We start from the raw sequence: 24064 nt of genomic DNA, 5'->3' as shown, positions 1-24064 counted from the left end.
CTCCATTTATCTCCTTCTTTCCCTCTCAAACACACACACACACACACACACACACACACACACACACACACACACACACACATACACACACACTTCAACCTACTGGCTCTTCTCCTACAAATTTAACGCTCTAATTTGGTTGAGGGGTGGCTGCCGTGTTATTGATACTGCCAGAGGTCTGATCCATCTTGAGCCCGGGACAAGGCTTTAGTCAAGATGACTATAACTCAGAGGCATCCTGTTCCCTGTTCGGCAGAGTGTCACACTGGCATTGGTAATTTAAAGGCTGGACAGACAGCCAACATTGCTGTATCCACCCGCCTTGCTTCGTCACCCCTAGCGGCTGGACGCCAGTGCTCCGAACCATTCAGTAAATTTCCATGCTTGTTGGGATTCTCTGGACCACAAACCACTTTAGTAACTTTTTTGTGGTGTTACAAACTTCCATAAATGCTGTCTTTGGGATTATACAATATGGAAATGAAGATATGAGTAATTGAAAAAGAAATTAAATGAAACGTGTTTACTTTCTCACAGTGTTCACAGCGAAGGATTAAGACATATTCTGTGTGTGTGTGTGTGTGTGTGTGTGTTTGTATGTGATGGTGCGACATGTGGGATGGATTATCGAGGTTTACTCCTTAGCAAGCTTGGCATGCTGGTGCTTCTTCACATATATTTAGTTTTTATGTGTGTGTGTATGTCCACCCATCTGTGTGGGTTTAGCTGGAGGCCAGAGCAATGGGGAACTGGATGTGGCATTATATACCAGCGTCTTATCACTCTGATATATGGCCAAATAGGATACAGAGGGGCTGAGACTGTTCTGATAACAAACAATGAATGAAGAGTGGAAGGAAGTAACGGAATGTGAAGAAAGACAGAAAGGAGGAGGGAAGGAAGGGAAAAAAAGGAGGAGGAGGAACAATGTGCTCTCTGGAGACCCATGGGACTATGTTAGTGTAGTCTCTGATCATTGATTAAAGAGGTTTATGTACTCCCACCTACAGCATCGTAGAGGAGACACTCACACCCCCACTCCTGTTATTCATTCCCAGAGGTGTCCATCCTTCTGCCCTTTCCCTACTTTCTGTCCCTGTCTCCCTGCTTTAATGGGCAGACAACCATTGCTGTAATTTTCTCTGTACTATAACTACAAAAGGTCACTCAGAGGGAGGGTCTCATGCTTCTAATCACTCAACAAGAGCAGGGCCATGCAGTCCATTTAAATGTCACTGTATCAGAAATACTGAGAAAGGCAAAAATGTAGCCTACTGTTGTACTCCTGTACTGTTTTCTTTTCATTTACTCATGTACTCAGACTACCATTCAAGCTGAAGGAAGCAAGTGTCCTTGAGCTGCAATTAAATAAGCCAAAATTTTCATTTCTGACTGAAATCTGAATTACATGTTCACTAAATTAAATGATACGATCAGTGTCATGGTGAGGCTCCAGAGTAAGCATTAAATACAGCCCTCCACCACAAGCAAACAAGATGGTCCTGTGTTGAGCCTTTGCACTGTTAATGTTGTGCTGCTGCGCTTTCTACTGAAGCCAGTTTTATTAGAATATCCTCCTCCTATTGTTATTAAATGGAAGAAGGCAGGTCCCCCGCTTCACAATCTCTCATAAATTAGAAAACATCACTTGACCAAAGATGGTTCCCCTGGAAATACTACTCAGACAATGGTCACTGTTGGTAGAAAGTTGGTAGAAAGAGTACAGCAATTCCAAAAACCTACAGTAATTAGAAGTTATTTCACAGTACAAACCCCTAGAAAATACCAGACGCACTGAGCTGAGGATGAATGAGTGGCATTAGTTTAGCAGAAACTATTACGGTATTACTACAATAAACATTACGGTAATTCAAGACAGGTATGTTAAATACAGATACAAACACATTTTGGTTGTTAAGATTACAAATTTAGACAAGGAAGAGACGAGAGGCCCTCAGAATACAGTGTTTGTTATGTTCATTTACTCTGTGGCTTTCTGCCACAGTAGCAGGTCCATTAACTATCAAAAGAAATCAATGCGAGCATGCTGAGACAAACAGCACAGACACTGCTATTGTTATGAACAACAAGTTCAGGGATGGAGTGCGAGAGCAGAAAGTTGAGCCAAACACGAGAGAAAGAGCCGAGTGAACATGCACAAACTTGAAAATGAGAAAGGAGAAGAGACCACAGTCAATTACAAGTCCCATCTTGTAGTTTGTGTCTACATTGATTTGTTGGGGACTAGGATCTCTGCCTCTCCCTAGTTCACCTAATTGCGCTCACTCTGACCCACTAATTACTTCACTAAGACCTAGTTGGTCTCACCTCAGTGCACTGCCTAGCTGTCTGGGGCTGTCTCTCTATAACAATGTGGGAGGAAGGGAGAAGAAAGGAAGGATGTGAAGGCAAAAAGAAAGAACAAGCCTGGATTAAGAATGCATGATGTATGTCAGAGTAGGAGAGAGAGTAGAGATGTAGAATGAAACAACAAGAGACACAGTAAGGAAATAGAGGTGTATATATTTGAAGTGGTTTGCAGAGGCTGTGAACTCAGGCGCAGCAGTGTTAACATACTGCTGTTACTGTACTGTATGTCACCTCAGGACAACGATGATGCGAATGATGTTTCTGGCTCTCACTGAGCCGCATACATAATTAAATAAATTGCTACTGATTATATAATCACTCATAATCATGAAGATAATAATGACAGTGTAGTTCATTCACTGGGAACACTGGGGAGTTTACGTACCTGATGGGATGAGCCCAAAGGCCCAGTTGGGTACCAGAATGCCGAAAGGGTTGTTTGTGTCTTTGTTGTCTTCGTTGCCTATCGTCACCAAAGCCTTGTGTTCCTCTGACTTTGGGCTCATGCCTTTGAAAGGTGTCCACCGACTTCCAACCACGAAGGAATCAGACACTGCAGACCTGGATTCCATTTCTGTGGCGCCAATGTTGGAGTCTGACGTGAAGGTAGTCAAGTGAATGACACCTGTAGCTGTTTGAGATCCCTCACTCGGTGCTGTGGTATCTGAGAGGTGGTCCTGCTGGTCAGGTGTGCTTGTTGATTTCTCCTTCTCTTCCTGAACCCATGAAATGGAAATAGATGGCTCATCTGTGGTGGTTCTGTCTGAGGAATTTTCTGCAGTGGTTGCTGTGGTAATAGGATCCGTCCTCTGTGTGTCTCTGGTTGTCAGAAGCTCCACTGTGGTCACCTCAGAGGTTGTCAGCACCTCCATTAGGGCTTCAGGGGTGGAAGTCACCACCTCCTTTCTGCTTGTGCCTTTGCTGTGCTTCCTAAAAACAGGAGTGAAACCTGAATTTGAACTACCTTCTCCTCTTCGTGAAGAAGCAGGGGAGAGGTTATCAGTAGGCCGGTGGACGTAGAGGATCTCTCCCCTGGCCTCCTCTGCTATGTCTGGCTCCTGGGAGCCCAGAGGTGGGGTTGTGGGCTGTTCCACTAGCTGCCACTGGGACAGAGTAGTGTGCTCTGCCACAGTCACAAGCTCAGTCTGGCTTTGGCTGAGTGAAGACTCTGTTTCAGGACTCAGTTTGACACCACTACTGTCTAAGTTGTTGGCTTTCAATCCAAACCTACCAGGAAAGTTGGTCCCTTCACTGCTCCCCTCTATCTCCCTCTCCTCCCCTGATGCAGTTCTGGCAGCTGATTGAGCGTTAGCATCTTCTCCGTCCTGGTCCCTCCCCTGGCCTGAATAGTTTTCTGGGTTGTCTTGTCGAAGGGAGGTGGGAAGGGTCATCACCTCGAGTGGCCCTGCTTTGGCTTCCATAGGCTCCCAGGTGGGACCTTTACCCACATGGGCCACATTTCCTGGGGGGCCTAGTTTGGAGCCACGCATGGACTTGATGGCCCACCGAAAGTGGCTGCTGGGGGTGGTAGCAAAGACCGGGCCTCCTCTGGGACCCTGAGGTCCGGATAAGTTGACATGTTCACTGGGTGGTGATCTCTCGCTGGGACCTGATGCAGTGAATTCTACAGGGAACAAAGAGACAGAAAAGACTAATTAATACGATTCCATTATGGGGTGGCGAGGGCGGGGGTGGATTTAATTTTATGGATGTGGAATTAGCAATTAAAACTCAAGCCTGGCTTATATAAGCCACATAAAACTTTTACAGGGAGCACAGTTTCAAAATTATTATGAAAACAAGAGTCTGCTAGGATCAGCGGTGTGTGTTCACTGTATGGGTTTCTGTCATGTGTGGACTACGTCGCTGATTTGTCTTTATTGCACATTTGTTTTTTCTGTGCCCACACTTCATGCAACAGACAAATACTGGTAGGTTTAAAACCCCCAAAAAACGTTCAAATTTTTTCTCTATAACAATATGTATTCATGACTAAATAAGCAACAACCAAAGTTAAAGTTTGTAAAAAAAGACATCCATAGGTATTATTGATAGAGAGTTTAACACTCAAAAACTTCAGCTTCAGTCAGATTTAATTGACACTGGCCAGACATCATTAGCAAACACCTCAAACTGTCAGCACGTTTTAATTCAATATTCAATATTGCCAAATCCTGACTGGTGCATGGGAGTATGTGACATCACCCTTTTCCAGCAGATAAAGAATTTATGTGAAATAACCCAAACTGACAAAAGAAATTGTGTTCATGTAGAATCCCATTGGCCAATCAGAGGATGGTTGAGAAAATATGTTTTTAGGGCCTTTAAACCTGGTCCAGTTCAACATCTGATGCCTCCAATATTTCCTTAAAGAAATGAATGCATATTTGAAAATGTTCCAATCACTTCTGTTTTTAGCATTAAATATCCAATTCAGAACCAATGAATCAGTTCATTCATTTAGGAATGAATCAGTCCTAAATCTTAACAATAAAACTTTATTATTAAGCATTTTTACTACATACAGTGTCACATTCATAAATGTGATCATATCTTAATTTTTAAATTTGACTTTTTCTTCTCTACAGGCTCCACCATGACTTTTTATGCATTACTACATAAATTCCAAACAGCTTATATTGTATTTAGTGTGTCTAATATACTCTAACAGACATTAAAGACATTAAAATTTCCCTCCCATGTTTTTTTAAGCTGTAGACAAACTGTACTTTTTGGTGAACTAGCAGTTAACTATAATTTACTGTAAGTTTGATGTTTTGGCCTTCTTTCCCCACCAGTGGAACTGATCAGTGCGGCTAATAAAGTTGCTGGAGTTTGTAGACAAAGATGGGAGCCATCCCTTGTGGAAGCCCATAAATACACATGTGCATGCATACACACAGACACACACACACACACACACACACATTAAAAGGATGGAAGGATGTATTCAAAGCAATTTCACACTTCTCTTCTCTGTCCCTGTTTTCTTATTCCCTGTGGATTTTTTTTTACCCCAAACAGCCTCCTGTAGGAGCACACTTGCCTGTGGCGAGAGAAGCCATGTGGAAAAACAAAGGACCACTTGCAACACGATAACCAAATGACTTGCTCTACAGCAAGCTCCATCTAGACCTGTTTTTATTTAGATGAAGTGGTCCACTGTACCTTATCAGCTTACGGCTTTAAACCACAGACTGTCTACACCATCAATAATTCATTCTGTCTGCAGTCGTGTTACTGAGAGGCCCAGCTAGTGTTGCTACCATCATCATCGCTCAGCTCGGTTTGGCTGTTCCTAGTTCAGTTAACATGTCTGAAAAGTACAGCAATACAGCCGGGGGGTGGGGGGTGGTTGGGGGCAACTCAACCCAGCACAACAAATTACCACGAGAGGGAGAACATGCACAAATATGTCCATGCATAAAATATTAAAATGTATGTAAATTATTTAGAAGTTCTGCTGTTGCCTTATGACCAAGTGAGGTTTATGAGCCTGAGGTTAATTTCCATAAGAGCCATATAGACCGGCATAATTGTCCTATTAATAATCCAAATAGCTAATTACATACTTTTACTACACACACTGATGAAAGTGAGAATAATTAAACACATTAATCTGGTTTGATCATCTATGTAATGACCCATGTAATAAATAAAATGAGACAATTAGACATAGGTTTGGATGATTTCATGGTGCTGTTTAGAGCATGGTTAAAATTCAGCTCTGACACTGTTAATCTGTTGGTGGAAAGCTTGGTGGAAAAGCCACAACTCAACAGTGAAATGCTGCAAAACAAACTTATAATAAACCCTGTTCAGATGGTAATTGTGTGCTTCCACTGTGAGTGGTTCTGCTGTGTTGACTCCACTTTACTGGAGTAAATGGCTGAGAGAATCCCTCGGGTCAGGCAGACATGATATTAAATTGTGAGAGTGGAGACTGACAATGAGCGAGAGAGAGAGAGAGAGAGAGAGAGAGCGGGAGAGAGAGAGAGAGAGAGTTGAGAGAGAGTTGGTACCAATGCCACCCTAGCCCATCTGCAGATATGACATCTAATAAAAAGACTGAGGAGAAGTTATTGCGTGGCCATGTGAATCATGTCAGGAGCATCTACACTGAGTGGCAGCGCATAGACCCCACTGTCTTCTATCACATAAATTCAGTCTGTAGGGTTGACGAGACCGATGTGAAGCAGACTGAGCAATTCCTCTGGATTTCTACATATTCTTTTATTGGAGGCAGATTGCTCCACTAGGAGCTTAACAAAACAATACTTAATGCAATAAAATGTTCAAATTATTTTGATTTGCAGGGGAAATAATTGAATTTATCGCTCTACATTCAGAGACCTTTTTCAAATATTCTAAATAATTCGATTTAATGTTTTAATTCTAATCTTTCTTGGATGTACTGTCTGCAGTGCACAGCTTTGCATCCCCCTCAATCAAAGAGGCAACATGGCACCATCAGTTACTAAGAAGTGTTGAGATCCAAGGGATAGCCTGCGGTGTGCAATAACAGAGTTAATTCAGCTCACTGATGCTAGTTTAAGAAGACACATCAGTTGGGCAGCTTTCCATCACGGCAACGTTAAAGAAAGAAACGACTCTTCCTCGCCCCTCTTACTTCATCTTCCCCTTTCTTCTCTCTTTCTCACTCTACTCATCCTCCTCTTGTGTTGTTCATCTTCGCTGTAGTGATCATTACCGCCTACCTTCAGAGAGCCAGGGCCTAATTGGCAGAGACATAGATGGAGGTGAGAGCGAACGGCAGAGCAGCCCAACCTCCACGTTAATTGGATACGGCTGTGAATAATGCATGCGGACTAAAGCTTGGATTTTCATTAATACCATGGTGGTTGGCATCGGATTTCAGGTAGCACAGCAGTGAGTATTTATATTAATAAAGGCGGCAACTGCAAGGTGAGAAAAGCCTATCTTTATTGAATCATTCTTCTGGCTGCCTGCGGGAGAGTCTTAGTCTTACTTTGTATCCTCCCCTTTAGCTGATGCCAAGGATGTGTTATTTGTGGTGACAATTAAAAGAAAAGCTGACTTATTCCACCCAAGGCTGTGGTACACTTTCTTTTCTACCCGGTACATCTCTCTACTTTTGGCTGATGATCAGTTTCTGAGCTGTAATTTGTCTTTACTGTAGGTGCCTTGCTCCAGTAACCCTCCAGTCATCTTTAGTCTACCTTTACCCCTGCAGTTATAAACTGGAGGAAGTGATTTTGGGTTTGGTGTCAGGAGGCTTTCAAGAAGACATGAGCTTAAAACCGTGACCTGGTGACCTTTTCTATCCTTGGGTGTGTTGTACCGCACCATTCCTGAGGGTAATTCACTCCACTGTGGATGTTACCTGTCTGACAGCTCGCACACATGCAGCACACAAACACACACACACACACCCACACCCACACCCACACACTAACAATGGACCCCTGCATTTGTCAGGCCTTCTCATACTCCCCAGAGAATTTCTCTCTCTGTGTCTTAACACAGACTTCTTAAACTTTTATCCATGTCTGGTCAAGTTACTTTGTTTTTTCTCATGTGTTAAATTTGTTCTACACAGCTAATACCAGTCAATTTTTCAGTCTAATACTTCTTTGACTACTAAAAATAAGCTGTAATTTGTGATGCAGGTCTGCTTTGTTCCAAACAAAGAATACATGTGAGCAAACCTTTTATAGTAGATTAAAATTCAAGCTTAGCTTGTACTCTTTCTGACAGCCTGTACTGTAAACATGGCAGTCAATAAAAATGAGAATGAAGGCAGAGCAGTCTCCACTCCAACATTTTGCATTACTGTATGTAGTATGCCCCTTTTGTTTGTTTGCAATTACTGTTTAATTAAATCTACAGCGATACTTCAAATTGCCCTGCGGAGGAATATATTATATCATACTCGAGGGAAAAGAAGAGAGAGTGGAACAGAGAGACAGAGACTGTTTAAAAAGCATGACATAAACAGATCCTATATTTACCAGAGACATTTAAATGCACCACGCTTCTATTTGAAATAGAACAGCTTCAATTCACCCTAATTTCTATTTCAATTTCACACTCAGTTATTAGTTTTAAAGGTTAAGGGTGAACCTTAAATACACACAAGAACACAGACACAAACAAAATCAATGTTGAGCTCATACCATTAACAGCGGATGGAAGGTTGCCAGCCGATGTGCTGGAGGCTTGTTTTCCTGGCTGAGTGGTGGTGTCACTTTGCCCTGTGCTTTGGACTGCAGGCACTAAACGAATCAGTGGCATCACCTCTTTCTCTTGCTCAGAGAGACCTTCCTCTGGACTATGTAGTCCACTGGTAGGAGCCCTGAAGGAAAAACTACCACTCCTGTGCTCCATGATGGCATTGTCCATGCTGCCCTTGTTTCCACTGGGTTTTGGTATACTCAAGTTTCTGAGGGATGCTTCTCCCTGCGTCTGGTTCTCTCCTGCTTTTTCCTCAAGCACTGAAGGTCCCTTTTCTGTTTCCTCACCTCCAGTCCAATACCTAAAGGGCCTCATCAGAGTGTTAACGAACTCAGCCAACACACTGTTACTTGTCTGAGGCTGGGGAGTGGAAGAAGCTATGGAGGAAAATGTTGGGGTGTCAGATGTTCCAAAATAGCCACCATCTTCTTCTTCATGAGCAGAACCTCCATGGCTCTCCAGGCTCCCGAGGTCAGAAAGGGCCAAGGTGTTACTACTTTCTGAGCCATCAGACTCCTCCTGGCTGGGTTGGCTGGTTCTGGGTCCATCCTGTTTTCCACCCCAGCCCTCCTCTGGCCTTATGTGGACAACTACATGCTCTTCAGAGATCTCAGAGGAGTTGCTGATTTCAGCAATGGAGTGGACTTGTGTGTTGTCCAAGTCAACCAGGCCAGTCCAGGTGGAGGACTTGGAAAAAGGGGCACTACGCTGGGCTTCAGTGACTGAGGAGATGGCCTCTGCTGCCTGGTTGGCGGTCTGGTACAAACCCTGTGCCTCTGCAGCCTGGACCCCTGCTGGCTGGTGGGCTGCAACACACGACAGCCACATTTCACCAATAGCAACAGCACTGTTTTTCATTTGAACTGCTTTATCTGCTGCCTCACAACACGGCACTGAACCTCACTGTCTTCCTATTGCAGTAAACCTGTTATTGCTACTGAAACAAGATTAAATTTAGAGCATGCTGCATGCTGGATTGACAAACATGTGGCTCTGATTTTTCTACTACAAAATATTTTTTAAATGAACATGCATATATTGTGTTCATACCATATTAATGAGATTGTATCGACTATATTATTTACATTAACTCAATTTATGCTATGAAACAAACAAATTACCATTTTTATCTACTTTTAGCTATCTGAAAGTCATCATTTGTTTTAAATATTAATGTAAATGTGCATACAACTGTTGGTGCAATGACGAGGTTCATCCATCAGCTGTTTGTTTTGACAAATGCACTGCTGCTCTGCTCTCATGCTGTTCTTGTTTACTTAAAATGATTGGGTTATGCAGATGTTTCACTTCAGTGAAAGTTTCATGAGCTGACGTTGTGAAAGATGAAAATGTCATTCTTTTTTTTCCCTATCTGTGGAAATATCAGTCTGTAGTCTGCTACAATCAATGGAATCCAGAAAAATACAAATAAGCTATAGATGCAAATATATATATATATCATAGGTTTGATAAATTATGAAATACACAATATCAGTGAACAGAATATGGTGTAAAGTCAATACAAAGTGAATATGAAACTAACTTATTCCAGTCTCAGTTGGTACATGATAAAAGACAAGGTCAGACACAGAGTCACTGCAAACCCCAGTTGGACTCATTCATGCTCTCGCTCTTTCTATCTCTCTCCCTTTCTACCTCGCTTTCTCCTCTCTCTTTGGCTCTCTCTTTGTCTCTGTCTCTCTTTCTGTTGCTCTCTCAGGCTTCACTACACACAACATACAAGCCCTCAAATCCATCAGGAGAGACACAAATGTCACACAATCTCTTTGCAACTACTTCATGTGTGACACAAACATCTTGCGCTAATTAATAACCAGAATGGAAAGCAAGTCCCCAGACCCCCCTCTCGTTGCCATGGCAATTACCACAATGACGGTGCATCACGTTTATCAGTACCTTCATAGCAGTAGGCATCGAACAGGGCTGTGGTATCGGGGAAGCCGGTGCGGTTGGGGTTGTTGTAGACAGTCCGCACCCCGGGCTCGTCTCCGCCACAGTTCTTCCGCGGGACGTTGATAGGATAGCGGACGCTGCTGTCAGCCAACCAGCCGGGGTCACACTGGTCCAGGCCAGCCTGCCAGGCGAGGTAGAGCTGCCCGACAGTGGCCAGTTGGGCTCCCAGGGAATGGCAGTAGGTGGAGGCTGTAGCCAGGCTCAGCTTCTCTGGCACTGTGGAGTGGAAGACCTCTCCTGAGAGGAGAAGAAGGAGAAGAGAGACAAGGAGTTCAGTTTAGTGTGTTACAGAGCATGGTTGAGAGCCTGAAGGCGTTTTAGCCCTCAGACTAAGAAGAAGTCTTTGTTCAGTTGGCTTATGATTGTAGGTTTTTGAAAGAGTTAGTTTTGCGGTTTGTTTGGTTCAAAGTGATGTAGGTACATTTGAGTCTGTGTCTGTTTTTTGTTGTGTGTGTGCGCATGAGTCTGTCAGGATTTTATTTTACTTTAAAGGCATAAGTTCTAGCCATTTTCTTTTTCTCCTTGTCAACTTTGTCAAAGCAATAAGAGGTGGAGACTTGAAGTAGTGTGATAAAAGAAACGTTTTTCTTGCTGTGCATACCAGTGTACTTTTTTTTTGCATAAAAATAGTAAAAAACATCAGTGATTGAAAGAACAGACTATATAAAGACAACGATTTGAATTCAAAGCAGTTGCAGACGGATCTAAAAGAAAGACAAGTACACAGACTGCAAATGAAGGAGAAGAAGAAAGGAGAAGCTGAAGGTTGGTGTGGATAAAATACAGTAGTGATGCAAAAATAGGGCTTATGCAAGCCAGACAGAGAGCTCAAAAGGACCACTATATCTGCGCAGCACAAATACAAGTATATATGATCAGAAAATCCACTGGCAGTTCAGTGTGATGAAAAAAATATGAGCTGAAGGAGTGGACAGTGAGAATGAGGAGCGGAGAACAGATGAACAAGTTTGATATGGGGATCCACGAGATTTAGTCCAAGAGTAAAGAATGGTGTTGCTGATTTATTGAACTGAGATGGGGAGATGAAGGGTAAAGGGTGAAGATGCGACCAAAATGAAAGAAGAAAGAGGCAGAATGGGATTATTTGAGGATTAATGTGTGAGATGAAATGCCAGAAGATGACAGAAATATTTATTGGAAGGCTGGTGAAAAGTTGCTAATTAATACTGATTTATGATGAAATAAAAAAGAAATTATGACAGAGCGAAACAAATCAACTCACTTATAGTTCTTTTTGTGCATACTGTATTTATAAAACTAGAGAAATAATCTGACTAAATTAAAACACTTCTGATACAGTAAACCAAACCATGCTGAAATATACTGTATGTAGAGATATTTAAACTAGGTAAGGTATGTTAGAGTACATGGTTGTGTATTTAAACAACAGAGCTCATTAATTAAGCTTCTGGTTGTTTTGTTTTTATAAAATAAAAGATAAAACACCAGCTATGTATCAGAGAGTAAAGTTAGTTTGATTGAAGACAATTATCTGACCCTTTCACTCAGGTTATTCATTTCACTGAATTATAGTGTCAGTTGCTGGATACAAAGTCTAAAGGTGGTCATGTAAGGTATAAGGTGTCGGCTCAGCATCTTAATCACATACAGGGTGTTCATATTGTCTACAATTAGCTTTGGTAACTCCTACTACTATTATACCTGATAACAATTGTGGTCATACCACCTCATAAGAAGTGACCCAGATAAACTAACTCCTGTAGTGGTTCTGATTGTGGTGTTAAAAAACCTGCTGCGCTTATGATTGTTCTTTGGAAAATGCAAATATCACAAACACCCAACGATATTTCAGTCCTTCAACTGCCATGGACTTGATTATAATGTGAATGTAGAATATTTGCAGTGTTGATATTTGACGTTTATGCTCTGACCCCGTCACTCCCCTCAAGGAAACACCAAGCTCAGCACAGCAGGGAGTGGGGAGTGATGACAATAATTTCCCCCTAGGAAACTTAAACTCAGAGTCTGCAGGTGGATACTGGGGGTAGAGGTGGGGCTTATGAAATAATACAATATAATAAATAATATAAGAACGTCAGTGGCAGCAGTGACAGCAAGTGATGGCATGGCTTTCGGTGAGCGGTCTGGTAGCAAAAGAGTGATCATACCTCTGATGGCTAAAGTACACCGCCATTATAGAAAGGGTGTGTTGGATATATGTTACAGTAAAAAGAGTGTGTCAGGAACTATCTAAGGATCTAAATATCTAAAGAGTATATCTATAAGGAGTAGCGAGAGCTAACCAGAAACTTGTGAGACACCTGAAGAAAGTGTAAATCCACAACCTCCCATAAAGGCAATTTTTTTTTTAGATTTGGTGGAGTTTTGATGGATTTGGCTTTCATATTGTCTGTGCCCAGTAGCACCTTAACTGTTCGCCAAGCCCCACCCCCTCAGTTACTGCTGCTAAGCCTGTCAAGCTTTCCCCTCTGGCACAGTGTATATGCAGTTTACAAGGACAGAGGTGGCAGATTTACCACTTGGCATTCTTGGTAATCTTTGATTTTATCAGGATTTTATCAGCTGTAGCTAGCTACTTAACTAACGCTAACTCCATGAGCTGAACTGGCCTGTCTCCAGCTGACTTGGTAATACTTGAAGCTGAACCAGATCCCTGTAAAAGGGCCTTGATGGCTACATACTGTACATGACATCATGCTAAAAGACTGAGGCTAAAACTGCATGTCCCAGGTAAAAAGTCAGCATCCTCACCAATTGATGATCCATGTAGGAGACATGGAAATTAAGCATTGTTCTTGATATAATATGATATGCTACCTCTTAGCCTTGGAAGTAATGCTGGGTTAGGTTACTACTGTATGTAGAATGTAGTTAGCTGGACATGCTAATATTTGCTGCTTCCCGTAAGAGAAGATTAACACACAGTTTAATTCATTCCTTTTGCAAAAATCCAAATCTTGACAAGCCTGCCGTGCCTAATTATGAGTGCTAATTTATCATTGGACAATTGCTGTTCTGGGGAGGTGATTGTCAAATATGAATTAATTACTTGAAATAAAAGTTTACCTGTTGTAGGTCTTTGCCACCTCTGCCTGTGGCATTGCAAATCAAAAAGTAAAGTTTTAGGATAACACTACTGACCCACTTAGCTTATGCCTGCAGGAGGTTGTGACGTGAAAGCTGTACTCAATATTGTCTCTCTTTCTCTCTCTCTCTCTCTCTCTCTCCCCTTCTCACTCTACTCTCCTCCCCTTCCTCTCCTACTGCCCTCTTCCTTTCAGTGCTAACAGAGTATTAAGTTTTGGTCACAGCGTTCTCGCGCTGTACACCCACGGCTTAGTGGACCCATGCATGACTAAACCCAAATTTATGGTTGAAGCTTCTGACTCCTACCTTGAAGCTGTTTAGCAAAGCAGTAGACATCAAACAGCTCATCAGGGGACCTATTGCCGTAGTTACGGACTCCAGGTGAGTCCTCGCGATCGCCATAGCAACCAGGCCGAGGCGACTGGATGGGATACCTGCAGGGAAAACCAAGAGATGGGGACGGAGACAGAGAGAGCGAGAGCAAGAGAAGGAGAGAGGGGGATTAATATAGCCTGGTCATGAAAAAGGCAGCCACAGACAAACTTGGCTCCCTGGGGATGAGTCTGTGTTCTTCACATGCATACAAAGTAAGATGAAAACTGCACTACACTATTATCATCTTCTGCCTTGAATACAATGAGTTTAAGTATATCTTCCTCTCATAGATTACCCAAAGAATAACGAAAAAATAAACACATAAATACCCCCCCGAAACTGGCTGAAATGCCAAAGTGAGGTATACAATAACATTCATTACAAGTCACAACAACCTCAGGACAACAATTGGAAAGCACTTCAATAGATACACTATCTTGCTTCATTTAATTATTCTGCCCTTGGTGTGAGTTTCACAGAATAATTACCCAACCATTTTACTTAAAATCGTTTCGAAATGTGTTTAATGCTCTGGCAATACAAGAACGCTACTGCTTTAGAGAGAGAGGGAGGTAGAGGTAGGAAGTCAAGGAGAGGTTAAAAGAATCAGGAATTCCTTTAGTGGTTTGGCATGCCTGTGGGGCTGAGAAAACAGAGATCTATATTCAGGCTCCAACTGAGCAATTATTCCACGAGAACATTGATTCCAGCAGCACCAGGGCACAGGCAAAGAGGCTGATTAAAAGATTACGCTGGGCACACAGGGACTTATGAAGTACTAGGAAAAGACACACGCACAAATGCACAAACACACACAATCAAACATACATACAGAATACACACATGCCTGCACATACCATCAACCTGCAGTGCTTTTCTTAAATAGCAACCTGTTTTCATCAGAGTATAACAAGAGAACTAAGTCTTGTAGTGTCTCTGGCCTCCGCCTCTTTATTTCTGCTTAGAGGCTGATGAAGCGATGGCTGATGTCTGTATTTTTTCCATGGCATTAATTGGACACTTTCCTCCTGGCTGATGTGCAGTCGGAGCCTACTGGATCTGGACCAATTAGATAGCTCCCGAGTGAAAACAACAGGGGTGTAGGACGGAAGGAGAGAAAGAAAAAGGGAAGGAAGCAGCGCCGCAGGAAGGTTGTGAAAAACTGTCAGGAAGACAACAGTCAATCTGTTTGGCTACTGGAGCAACAGCGATTTTAAGTTAAAATGTAGATATGGAGAACACTGTTGAGAGATGAGCTTTATGGAAGGTGGCAAGCTAAAACACACACAGCAGCCTGACAGACAGCTTAGAGGGGGAGATGTAGTTAACTGCCTTTCCAGTGTGCAAACAAGCAATTAGGTCCAATTATGTTGCACAGTTTTGTGTTTATAAAAACACCAAAAAGATCAGAATGACTTTCACACTGCCGTACTTCATCCTTCTACATAGTTCATCAAGTTTTCTGTTTTTAGACATATTTTTAGCAGCAGAGTGCATTAATTTTTGTTATAATGTTTGATCATGTGGCAAATAATCAAAAATATTAGGCTGAAACAACTGTCTGATAGAGATTATAAAATAGCAACCTGGCCCAACAAACAAGAGCTGTTAGCAAACCTTGCTTCTTTCATCATTCAAAGAAGACTCATAATTGTGTTCACAACTCCCATAACGCATGGGTAGCTGTGTTTTATTTGTTGACATGCCAACTCTAACCAGAGGGCTAATTAGTCTTCTTCTTCACTGTTTCTTTTCTTATTTCTTTTCTTCTGTATGCATACTACTTTGGTGAAATATCACCCTCAAGGATGCCCTTCACTTTGAACATGGGGATTGCAAGCATCAAAGACCTTTACGTTGTATCACGGTAGTAACCATAGTGACAATAAAGAGTGTCCTCTTAAGAGTTTCTCCAAAAGTGCCAAACAATAGCTTTTGAACCTGATACTCTATAAGTATGCACAGTTGAAAACCTCACCGCACAGTCTGGTCAGACAGCCAGCCAGCATCGCAGTTGTCATAGCCATCAGCGAAGGTGGCCTGCAGCTGGCCTGGTGTTGCGATGACCGCTGAGTTCTCCACACACACTCTCTTGGCGTCAGCGAAGGACAGGGTGTAGCGGTCATGAGGGGCCCGGTAGTGAAATACCACACCTGGAGCAAAGAGATACAGCATGTGATAGCAAGTAGGGAGGATACTCCAGAAACTAATCGAGTGAATTTATGACCTGCAATTTCTGGGTCACAGAAATATTTATGAACTGCAACCTTGAGCCATTAAAACATGAGCATGTACACGCTCACAGATACATAAACACATAGCCCTCTAGACATCCTCATCATGTACTGACATTGTTCCATCTGTGCAGGAGGAAACAACAGCATTCGGGTTCAGCAACCTGCATAAGTGAATCTCATTTGCATCAGACAGTCGGTCGGCTTATCATTAGAAAAAATAGATGTTGCCCTTGGATACAATGGTGATGTTTATTTAACTGCTTTAACAGTTCACACACAATGTCACCCTCCTTGTCTGCTGTCGCACTCGTGATGGAAAGACAAAGAAGGAGAGATACACTGCATTCAAGGAGATGCATGTACTGAACCACAGAGACAGAGAGAGCCGGTGAGAAATAGACAGGAATACAAAAAAGTCAGGTTATAAAAATTGGAAGTAGTAACAAAAAAAATCAACTGGGCATAAAGTGAGACAATTCCCTTAGCTGTGAAAGGAACATATATTTTGCTTAAATGGGAAAGGAATAGCTTCAGAAGTGTCCATCTAATGTTCCCTCACCTCCCACCTCTGCCTGTCATTCATGCAGTGCTGCTCCCCTGAGGAGCATCCTGCGACATAAAAGCCAGTAGGCGTCTGGCTACTAACACGGCTCCTTTATCTTCGTTGGCTTTGTCTGGGAGATTGACAGAGATTCCTGTGAGATGGGGGTCTGCGTGGCAATTTGAGCGTTAGCACTCCAGGCTGTGGGCGAAGAAAGCAAGCAGGGACACACACACCCACACCCACACACACACACACAGTTCCCACAGTCTCAACAGTCCATCAATCCACTCTGTCATCTTGGTCTTATTCTCCTCTTCCCCAAAATGTGGAGCAGAAATCCCCCCCCCTTTTCTCCTTCGAAGCTATGGGATCTTGTCCAAACAGAGATGCTAGCGGGCTGGGTAATACATACACTAGAGAGACAAATGGGTTTCCTCTCAGTATGGGAAACCCAGTCCTATTCCACATGAGGGTTGAATGCCCAATACCTCGTCCCTCTATTTTTACCCTCTGCATCTTCACACATCCCCACACAGTCTCCAGAGAGAAGAACTGAAAGCTGCAGTTTAAAGTAGGCCCTATGCTTTATGACCGTATGATGCCCTCATTGTAGCACTGTTGAGCAGTCTGTGTCACTTGGCAGTATTGTTTAGTGCACTACACTGCATTACAACGTATATAGTACAACAACATTTACTTTGTTCATAGTCAAACTGAAATTTGAATTCTCTTCACTTTTTGTGTACAAAGGTATAACTATAATGGTACTGTGATGTGGTGAATGGTGAGGTCATTTAGAAGTGCGACTCCACTGTGTATAGTGTGATGGGCTTTCATGCATTTCCAGAAGTCTGTAGCGGTGTGCTCTTATAATGATGTGTGTTTTGCTTCTTTTGATGGTGGTGTGTAATAATTTTTATCATTTTATCTGTTATTCCTTGTGGGTTAGTGGGAGTGTTGTTTATTCTGAGGTTGCATGATCCCTGGTTTCTGGTAGCCTTTTGGCCGGCCTAGACCCAAACTCAAATTTATTACACTATAGAAATTGCGTGTATTTATCAATTTTTCAAAATAAGATAAAAACGTTATTGGACGGATTTGTGTAAACATCGTCTTATCTTTAAGCCTCTGGCTGGGTGTTTCCCATGACATCAGTTGACTGACGGCGTTGCTAGGAGATGCGCTGTCAACTATTATGGAGCCTTATTGGCTAGCTAGAGCATGGCATAGCCTTGTATAGCCTACACTGAAATAATATGTTTTTAGTATAGTAATGTAAGGAGTCAAGAAATAACATAGGGAGTGCTCATATCAGAGATGGGACTAACATTAACAACGTCGGTCCCCAAGCTGATTAACTGCCTGTGTGTTTGCCAACGTAGATATTGTACTAATCAAATGACCAATGTCAACATTGTCAGTTGGAACCAGCATTTCACATCCCCTGGAGAATACTTGGGGGCGCTGTCAGTGCAAAAAGATTTTTTAATTCCAATTTTGACCAAAGTACAAGTCAAAACAAACACTAAGGAGATATTGATTTATTAGTACAAATGACTTTTAATATCAGTTCGACTTTAAATGTGCAGACGTACAGTATGATAAGGCTGTGTGTAAATTCCCCATCGTATTAACAACAGTATGGAGAGACTGTAGACTATTACAATTACAATTACAATATGCTTTTAACCAAGTGCTCACATACTATCTATTGTCCTCACACTAGTAAATGGTGGGCAGCCATATCGCACCATAGACAACGGCTGACACATGTAATCAATGGCACTGTGTTCTAATTGGTGAAACACAGCCAACTGACCAGTCAATATGTGCCAAGGCAAAACAAAATGGAGACTAAACAAGGGGCGAGTAAGACAGAGGCAACAGGGGAGAAATTAAAGAGATGGCAAGAGAGGAAGGACATCTCATCTGGGCTTAGGCACACACAAATGAGTCTATGAGAAGAGCGGTGTATTAATATGATATTGATATAGCTGAGCAGTATCAATACCTGCTAATTAATACGTTATGCACTCAGTAGAATTAGTGTGAAGACGGCTGTGGTCTGTCATGTAGCGTGACTGCCAATTAAGACTAAGCCCTGGAGATGGCTACTCCTCGCCAGCTACGTAATTGGTTTCTCTCTGAAGGAGAGGTTTTCATAGCTTGCTAATCAATTGGCCAAGAGAGGGAGGATGCAGGGTCTCCCAAGCATTTTGACAGGGCTCTTTCTTACTAAATGTAAACTGCTCTTATGGAGAAAGATGAGGTGCTCTGCTTGCTTGAGAAAACCAGATGGCATCCTACACACAAACGCTCCCACACATATATGCATGCTTGCACGTATTCACATCTGAGCTATTTGCAGACAATGGTGTGGAGGCTATCTGTGTTACTCTCAATGACACATGGCATATAGTCATTGTAGCGTGCTATGTCTGACTAAAAGAATAAGGCTACTGGGCTTTTAGGGCTGATGTTAGCAACACTAGCATGGATTTGTGGAAGTGGCAGCATGGTGTACAGTGGCTAATGCATTGTGTGATTCCCTGTAGTCATTATGATAATAGCTTATTATTAAAAATAGTGAGTGACCTGGAAAGAATCTGATAAAAGCTCTGAAGCTAAAATACTCTGACACAGTAATTATGGTTCTACTACAGTGAGCTACCTCCAGGTAGTCTGGTAATTCCACAAATATGGATGTCCTAGATAGAGATTTGCAGTAAATGGTTTGCCCATTTAGTTAAGCCACCGAGAGCCATACAAAGCTCTCGGAGTAACACCATTTGACAATAGCATACACTGCTGGGTTCCTATCTTATTGGTTTCATTAGGCTTTCAGTACATGAACAGCACCTGAGTGGCCCAGGTCAATGATGTTTAATGTGTTCTAGTTCCCTAACTTTTTCTCCATCATCATACTTTCTACACGGACAGTAAACAACCCTGGGTGTAATGGCTATATTAGCCTGACATGGAAAACAGGGGCATTACTATTCATAGTGGCATACCTTTAGAGTAATGGGGGAGCTGTACACAACCAAGAGTGTTGATTCGCTGAGACAATACTTTGTGTAGGTGAAAACATGCATAGAATGACATAAATGCACTTAATTACTTTGGATATCATCACTCATCAGTTGATGGTAATACTAAATTTACTAAGAGATGATACTGAATCACCAAAATAATCGGGTTTATGAGGGTAGTTGCAGATTCTTGCTTGCTTGCTCTTTCTCTCTCTATTTCAATGATGCTGTAGTGCCGTGACTGTCCACTGTTAATATTACTGTAATGTAATGTAACACATTACAATACATATCTATCAGATTAAAACAAATCCCGCTATGGATGCTAACTTGCTAATTAATAACAGAAAGTAGATTTAACATTCATTAACTTGTCTTGGTCATTGTTACCATCGTTGTCCTTGTATTTAAGCTCGATGACCTTGTGACAGGCTGAATAGTTGTTGGGTTCTCTCAATCAATTAGTTAAAGTTACTTGATAACTCTAAAGAACAATTCTTGGGAAGTTAGCAAGTGTAGCAGCTGGCTACCTGACTACTAATAGCATGTTTCCTCAAAATCTCCAGGTTCTTGAGATAAATACATTATTACTACATTAGGCAGAGGATTAAATATATTCCAAATCCTGACGTTTGTTTAATATGACTACCATACAGCTAGGTTTGCTCTAGCATGCCATTTCCCACCCAGAGTGTGACTTTAATTCAAAATGGCTGCCTTCATCGGAAAAAAATGTCTACATTTTATTCACCTATGACCTCCAGGGGAACTGTGTCCTGCTCATCATTGATGCCCACCACGACCTCACAGCGGTACAGACCAGAGTCGCTAGAACGTAGCCCTGACAGAGCAAGACTGGCGTTGTAGCGGTTCTCATTGTAACCAGGCAGGGTTACACGTCCCTGGAAGGCCTTCTTCACCTGGGGGGATGAAAATGAGAGAGGGAAACAATTACAACACCACTGAGACATTTGTATTCCAAAAGCTTGAAACCAAACATTTCACAGTGGTCCCTCTCAGCCTTTTTTGTACCTTGACCACATTGTCTTTGGCCACCAGGACCGACTGTTCCCTCTGCAGTCCGTCAGAGCCTCTCTGGCCCCAAACCTTAGTCCACTTGATCCTGGGGGGCTCATGGGATGAACTGGCACTGGGGCGGAGAGTGAAGAGGCAGGGGAGGAGAACGGTTTTGGACAGCTCCTCACTAATGGTCTGATGGGTCACCTTCCGCATATTCACCATTGTGTCGGCGTTGATTATGCCTGACGAGAGAAGAGAAGAGGAAAGGAGAAGACAATCAATGCTGTCTTGTAAATGAAGCCATGGGACGTTATTTCTTATTACGTTGAAAAGACTAATTGCTTCTTGTAGAAGAAAAAATGCTTTCATTCCAGGTTCTTTTGTTCCATCAGATCGTCCTGGTTGTGTAGTAAAAGGGAAAGAACAGAGGCTCATTGTGTCGCTCTGATTATTGGTCATTGATCCAGCAGACCATTACTGTGCTACCTATGGGAGGCAGGGCTAGACTGTGGAGGAAAGATATCAAAAGTCCTTTCATAAGACATACATCAAACCTGGATATGCATTATGGGATCAATATCAATCAATCAATCAAACTTTATTTGGATAGCACCTTTCATACTGGTTAGTGCAGTTCAAAATGCTTCACACATGACTGACAACATGATAAAAAGACAGCTGTGTAGGTCATAAGAGAGTGAGATAAAATAGATTAAAAGACAGAACAAAGATAAAAATGATGACAATGAGAAAAAGATTAAAAGCTATAATAATAATAATATTAAAATAGTTAGATAAAAACTAGACTAAAAATTGGTTAAATATTTAAAAAGAAATAAAAACAAGCAAAGCAAATAAAATCAATCATAAATACAATAAAATAATATAATAAAATCATAATAAAATAAAGCAAATAATGTCTACAAACCAGTCTTGATCAAAAGCCTGGCTGAAGAGGTAGGTTTTCAGTTTTTGTTTGAAAATTCCAACACTTCAAGCTGCTCTCAGATCCTCCGGCAGACTGTTTCAGCAGCTCGGGGCATAAAAGCTAAAAGCTGCCTCACCAAAAGTTTTAGTCCTGCACTTGGGAACAACTCACAGACTCGTGCCAGAGGACCTGAGAGGCCATACCGGTTCATATGCTGTAAGCACTGGACTTTAATAGTCAATAGTGTAATGTGTTCTCTCCTTCTGGTCTTGGTCAGCACTCGGGCCGCAGAGTTCTGAATCAATGGTAGCTAATTTATAAGTTTTTTGGGTAGACCATATAAGAGAGCATTACAGTAGTCCAGCCTGCTCAATATAAAAGCGTGCATTAGTTTCTCTGTGTCACTCAGAGAGAGATCGCCACACTTTTGCGATATTTTTAAGGTGATAAAAGGCCGATTTGGTGACAAACCCCACATGAGCTTTGAAGTTTAGGTCTGAGTCAACGACCACACCAAGATTTTTTGCTTGTTGGCTTGGGGTAAGTCCAACGGAATTTAATTTTGCGAGCAGTTTCTCTCTCTGAGCTTTCAAACGTGACTAAAGTTTCAGTTTTGTCCTGGTTGAGCTGTAAACCGTTTTGTGACATCCAGACATTAATATCTAAAATGCATTTAAAAAGGGAATCAATTGATCCATATCAAAAACCTCTTTGCAGCTTAAAGCACCACCACCATAGAGATACAAATATTACTTTCATCAAAACAACTGATGACAGGAAGAAAGGCTGTCATTATACGAAATTCAGAGTGCGATGCATTCAGAAGAGCTCTGGTATCAGCCGGTTTGTTCAGCAAAATTCTGCAATGTTCCACTGCATTTTTCATTGTTGTCTTTTCTCCCATACATTCTTATTATACTCTAATCCTGTGTGACCTTGCCTGAAAAGACAGACGTGGCTCATTTACATTGCAGAAGGAAATGTGAATTCCACGGTTACAAAACAGTAATACAGGTTATCATCTCTGAGCTCTATCTGCGTATGTTTATCCAGTATGTACAGTGTGTGAATTAGGTTTACCTGTAAAGCCTTAAGCCTAATCTGACTCTTTTCTAACTCCCTTATCAGTCACCATTCCCTTTCTTCTCACTAGCAAGAATGCTGGCAAAAACATGTCCCTATGTCTAATCTAATTCGCCCCAAAGCCCAGCTCAATGCATGCATTTTCAATCAGCTAGCCACTTTACAGCCACACTAGCAGCTTGGCTCTAGGGACAGCAATACCGGGCTGACGGTCAGTCCACCACTTTGGTCCAGACTTAAATATCTCAACAACTGTTAGACGGACTGTCATGAAATTTTGTACAGACATTCATGCTTCCCAGAGGATGAATCCTAATGACTTTGGTGAGCCCCTGACTTTTCCTCTTGCGCCACCATGAGGTTGACATGTGTGGTTTTGAATGAAATTTCTCAACAACTGTCTGATGGATCGCTATGAAATTTGGTCCAGACATTCAGGTCTCCCTCAGGATGAAATGCAACAACTTTAGTGATTCTCTGACTTTTCATCTAGCGCCATCATCAGGTAAAAATTTCACCTTGTCCAATACTTTGGTTTATGACCAGATACATGAAAAACTAATAACATTCCCATCAGACTCAGCTGTATTTTGTGCTAATTAGCGAATGATGCCATGCTAACATGCTAAACATGCAAACATTACGTGCTAAACATCAGCATGTTAGCTTCGCCATTGTGAGCATGTTAGCATTTAGCTCAAAGCACCACTGTGCCTAAGTACAGTCTCACAGAGCTGCTAGCATGGCTAGTCTTGTTGAAACTCTTTTGCCTGAGAGTTCCTTTATTAATAAAAGAAAACATTTTTCTCCTACAGTGTCTGTCAGGAATGACATAAATATAATGTGATCAGGAGAAAAGTTAGGTTAGAGCTTTATCAACCAGGTGGAGGAAATCTAATGTCAAGCTGTTAAGAATGAGAGAAGCAAGTGAAGACAAAGAGAAGGGAGAAAAATAAAAGAATGAAGAACAGAAAGAAGCACTGCCTAGGTGGGTGGAACAGACAGTGTGGTTGAACGATGGAGAAAATGAGCCTATTGATTTATTTTCATTAGTGTCAGTTTCCACTACACACTTTCTATGTGTTCTGCGCCACTCCTGTTTGATTGGATGCACGTTAAAGCGCTACACGCTACAGGGGTGGCTACAGGCCTGTAATTAAATGGCAGATTGGTGGAACAGTGTTTTTCCAGCAGT

The 24064-nt window shown here is 42.0% G+C and overlaps 1 protein-coding gene across 3 annotated transcripts in view; it reads right to left on the bottom strand.

Annotated features, from left to right (window-relative positions):
• Nucleotides 1-24064, bottom strand: part of ncanb (neurocan b) — a 139855-nt gene that overhangs the window by 74561 nt on the left and 41230 nt on the right. For all 3 annotated transcript variants that reach the window (XM_044200057.1, XM_044200056.1, XM_044200059.1), the window contains exons 3-9: nucleotides 20871-21100; nucleotides 20590-20758; nucleotides 16004-16178; nucleotides 13957-14084; nucleotides 10504-10797; nucleotides 8529-9392; nucleotides 2756-3994 (exon numbers count right to left, since the gene is read on the bottom strand). In XM_044200057.1, the coding sequence (XP_044055992.1) occupies nucleotides 2756-3994; nucleotides 8529-9392; nucleotides 10504-10797; nucleotides 13957-14084; nucleotides 16004-16178; nucleotides 20590-20758; nucleotides 20871-21100 (3099 nt within the window). The remainder of the gene's footprint in view (nucleotides 1-2755; nucleotides 3995-8528; nucleotides 9393-10503; nucleotides 10798-13956; nucleotides 14085-16003; nucleotides 16179-20589; nucleotides 20759-20870; nucleotides 21101-24064) is intronic.

The sequence above is a fragment of the Siniperca chuatsi genome, linkage group LG6, assembly GCF_020085105.1.
Source record: "Siniperca chuatsi isolate FFG_IHB_CAS linkage group LG6, ASM2008510v1, whole genome shotgun sequence".
Classification (NCBI taxonomy): Eukaryota; Metazoa; Chordata; class Actinopteri; order Centrarchiformes; family Sinipercidae; genus Siniperca; species Siniperca chuatsi.
Note: the sequence above shows the minus strand (reverse complement) of the source record. Positions and strands in the feature narration are given on the sequence as shown.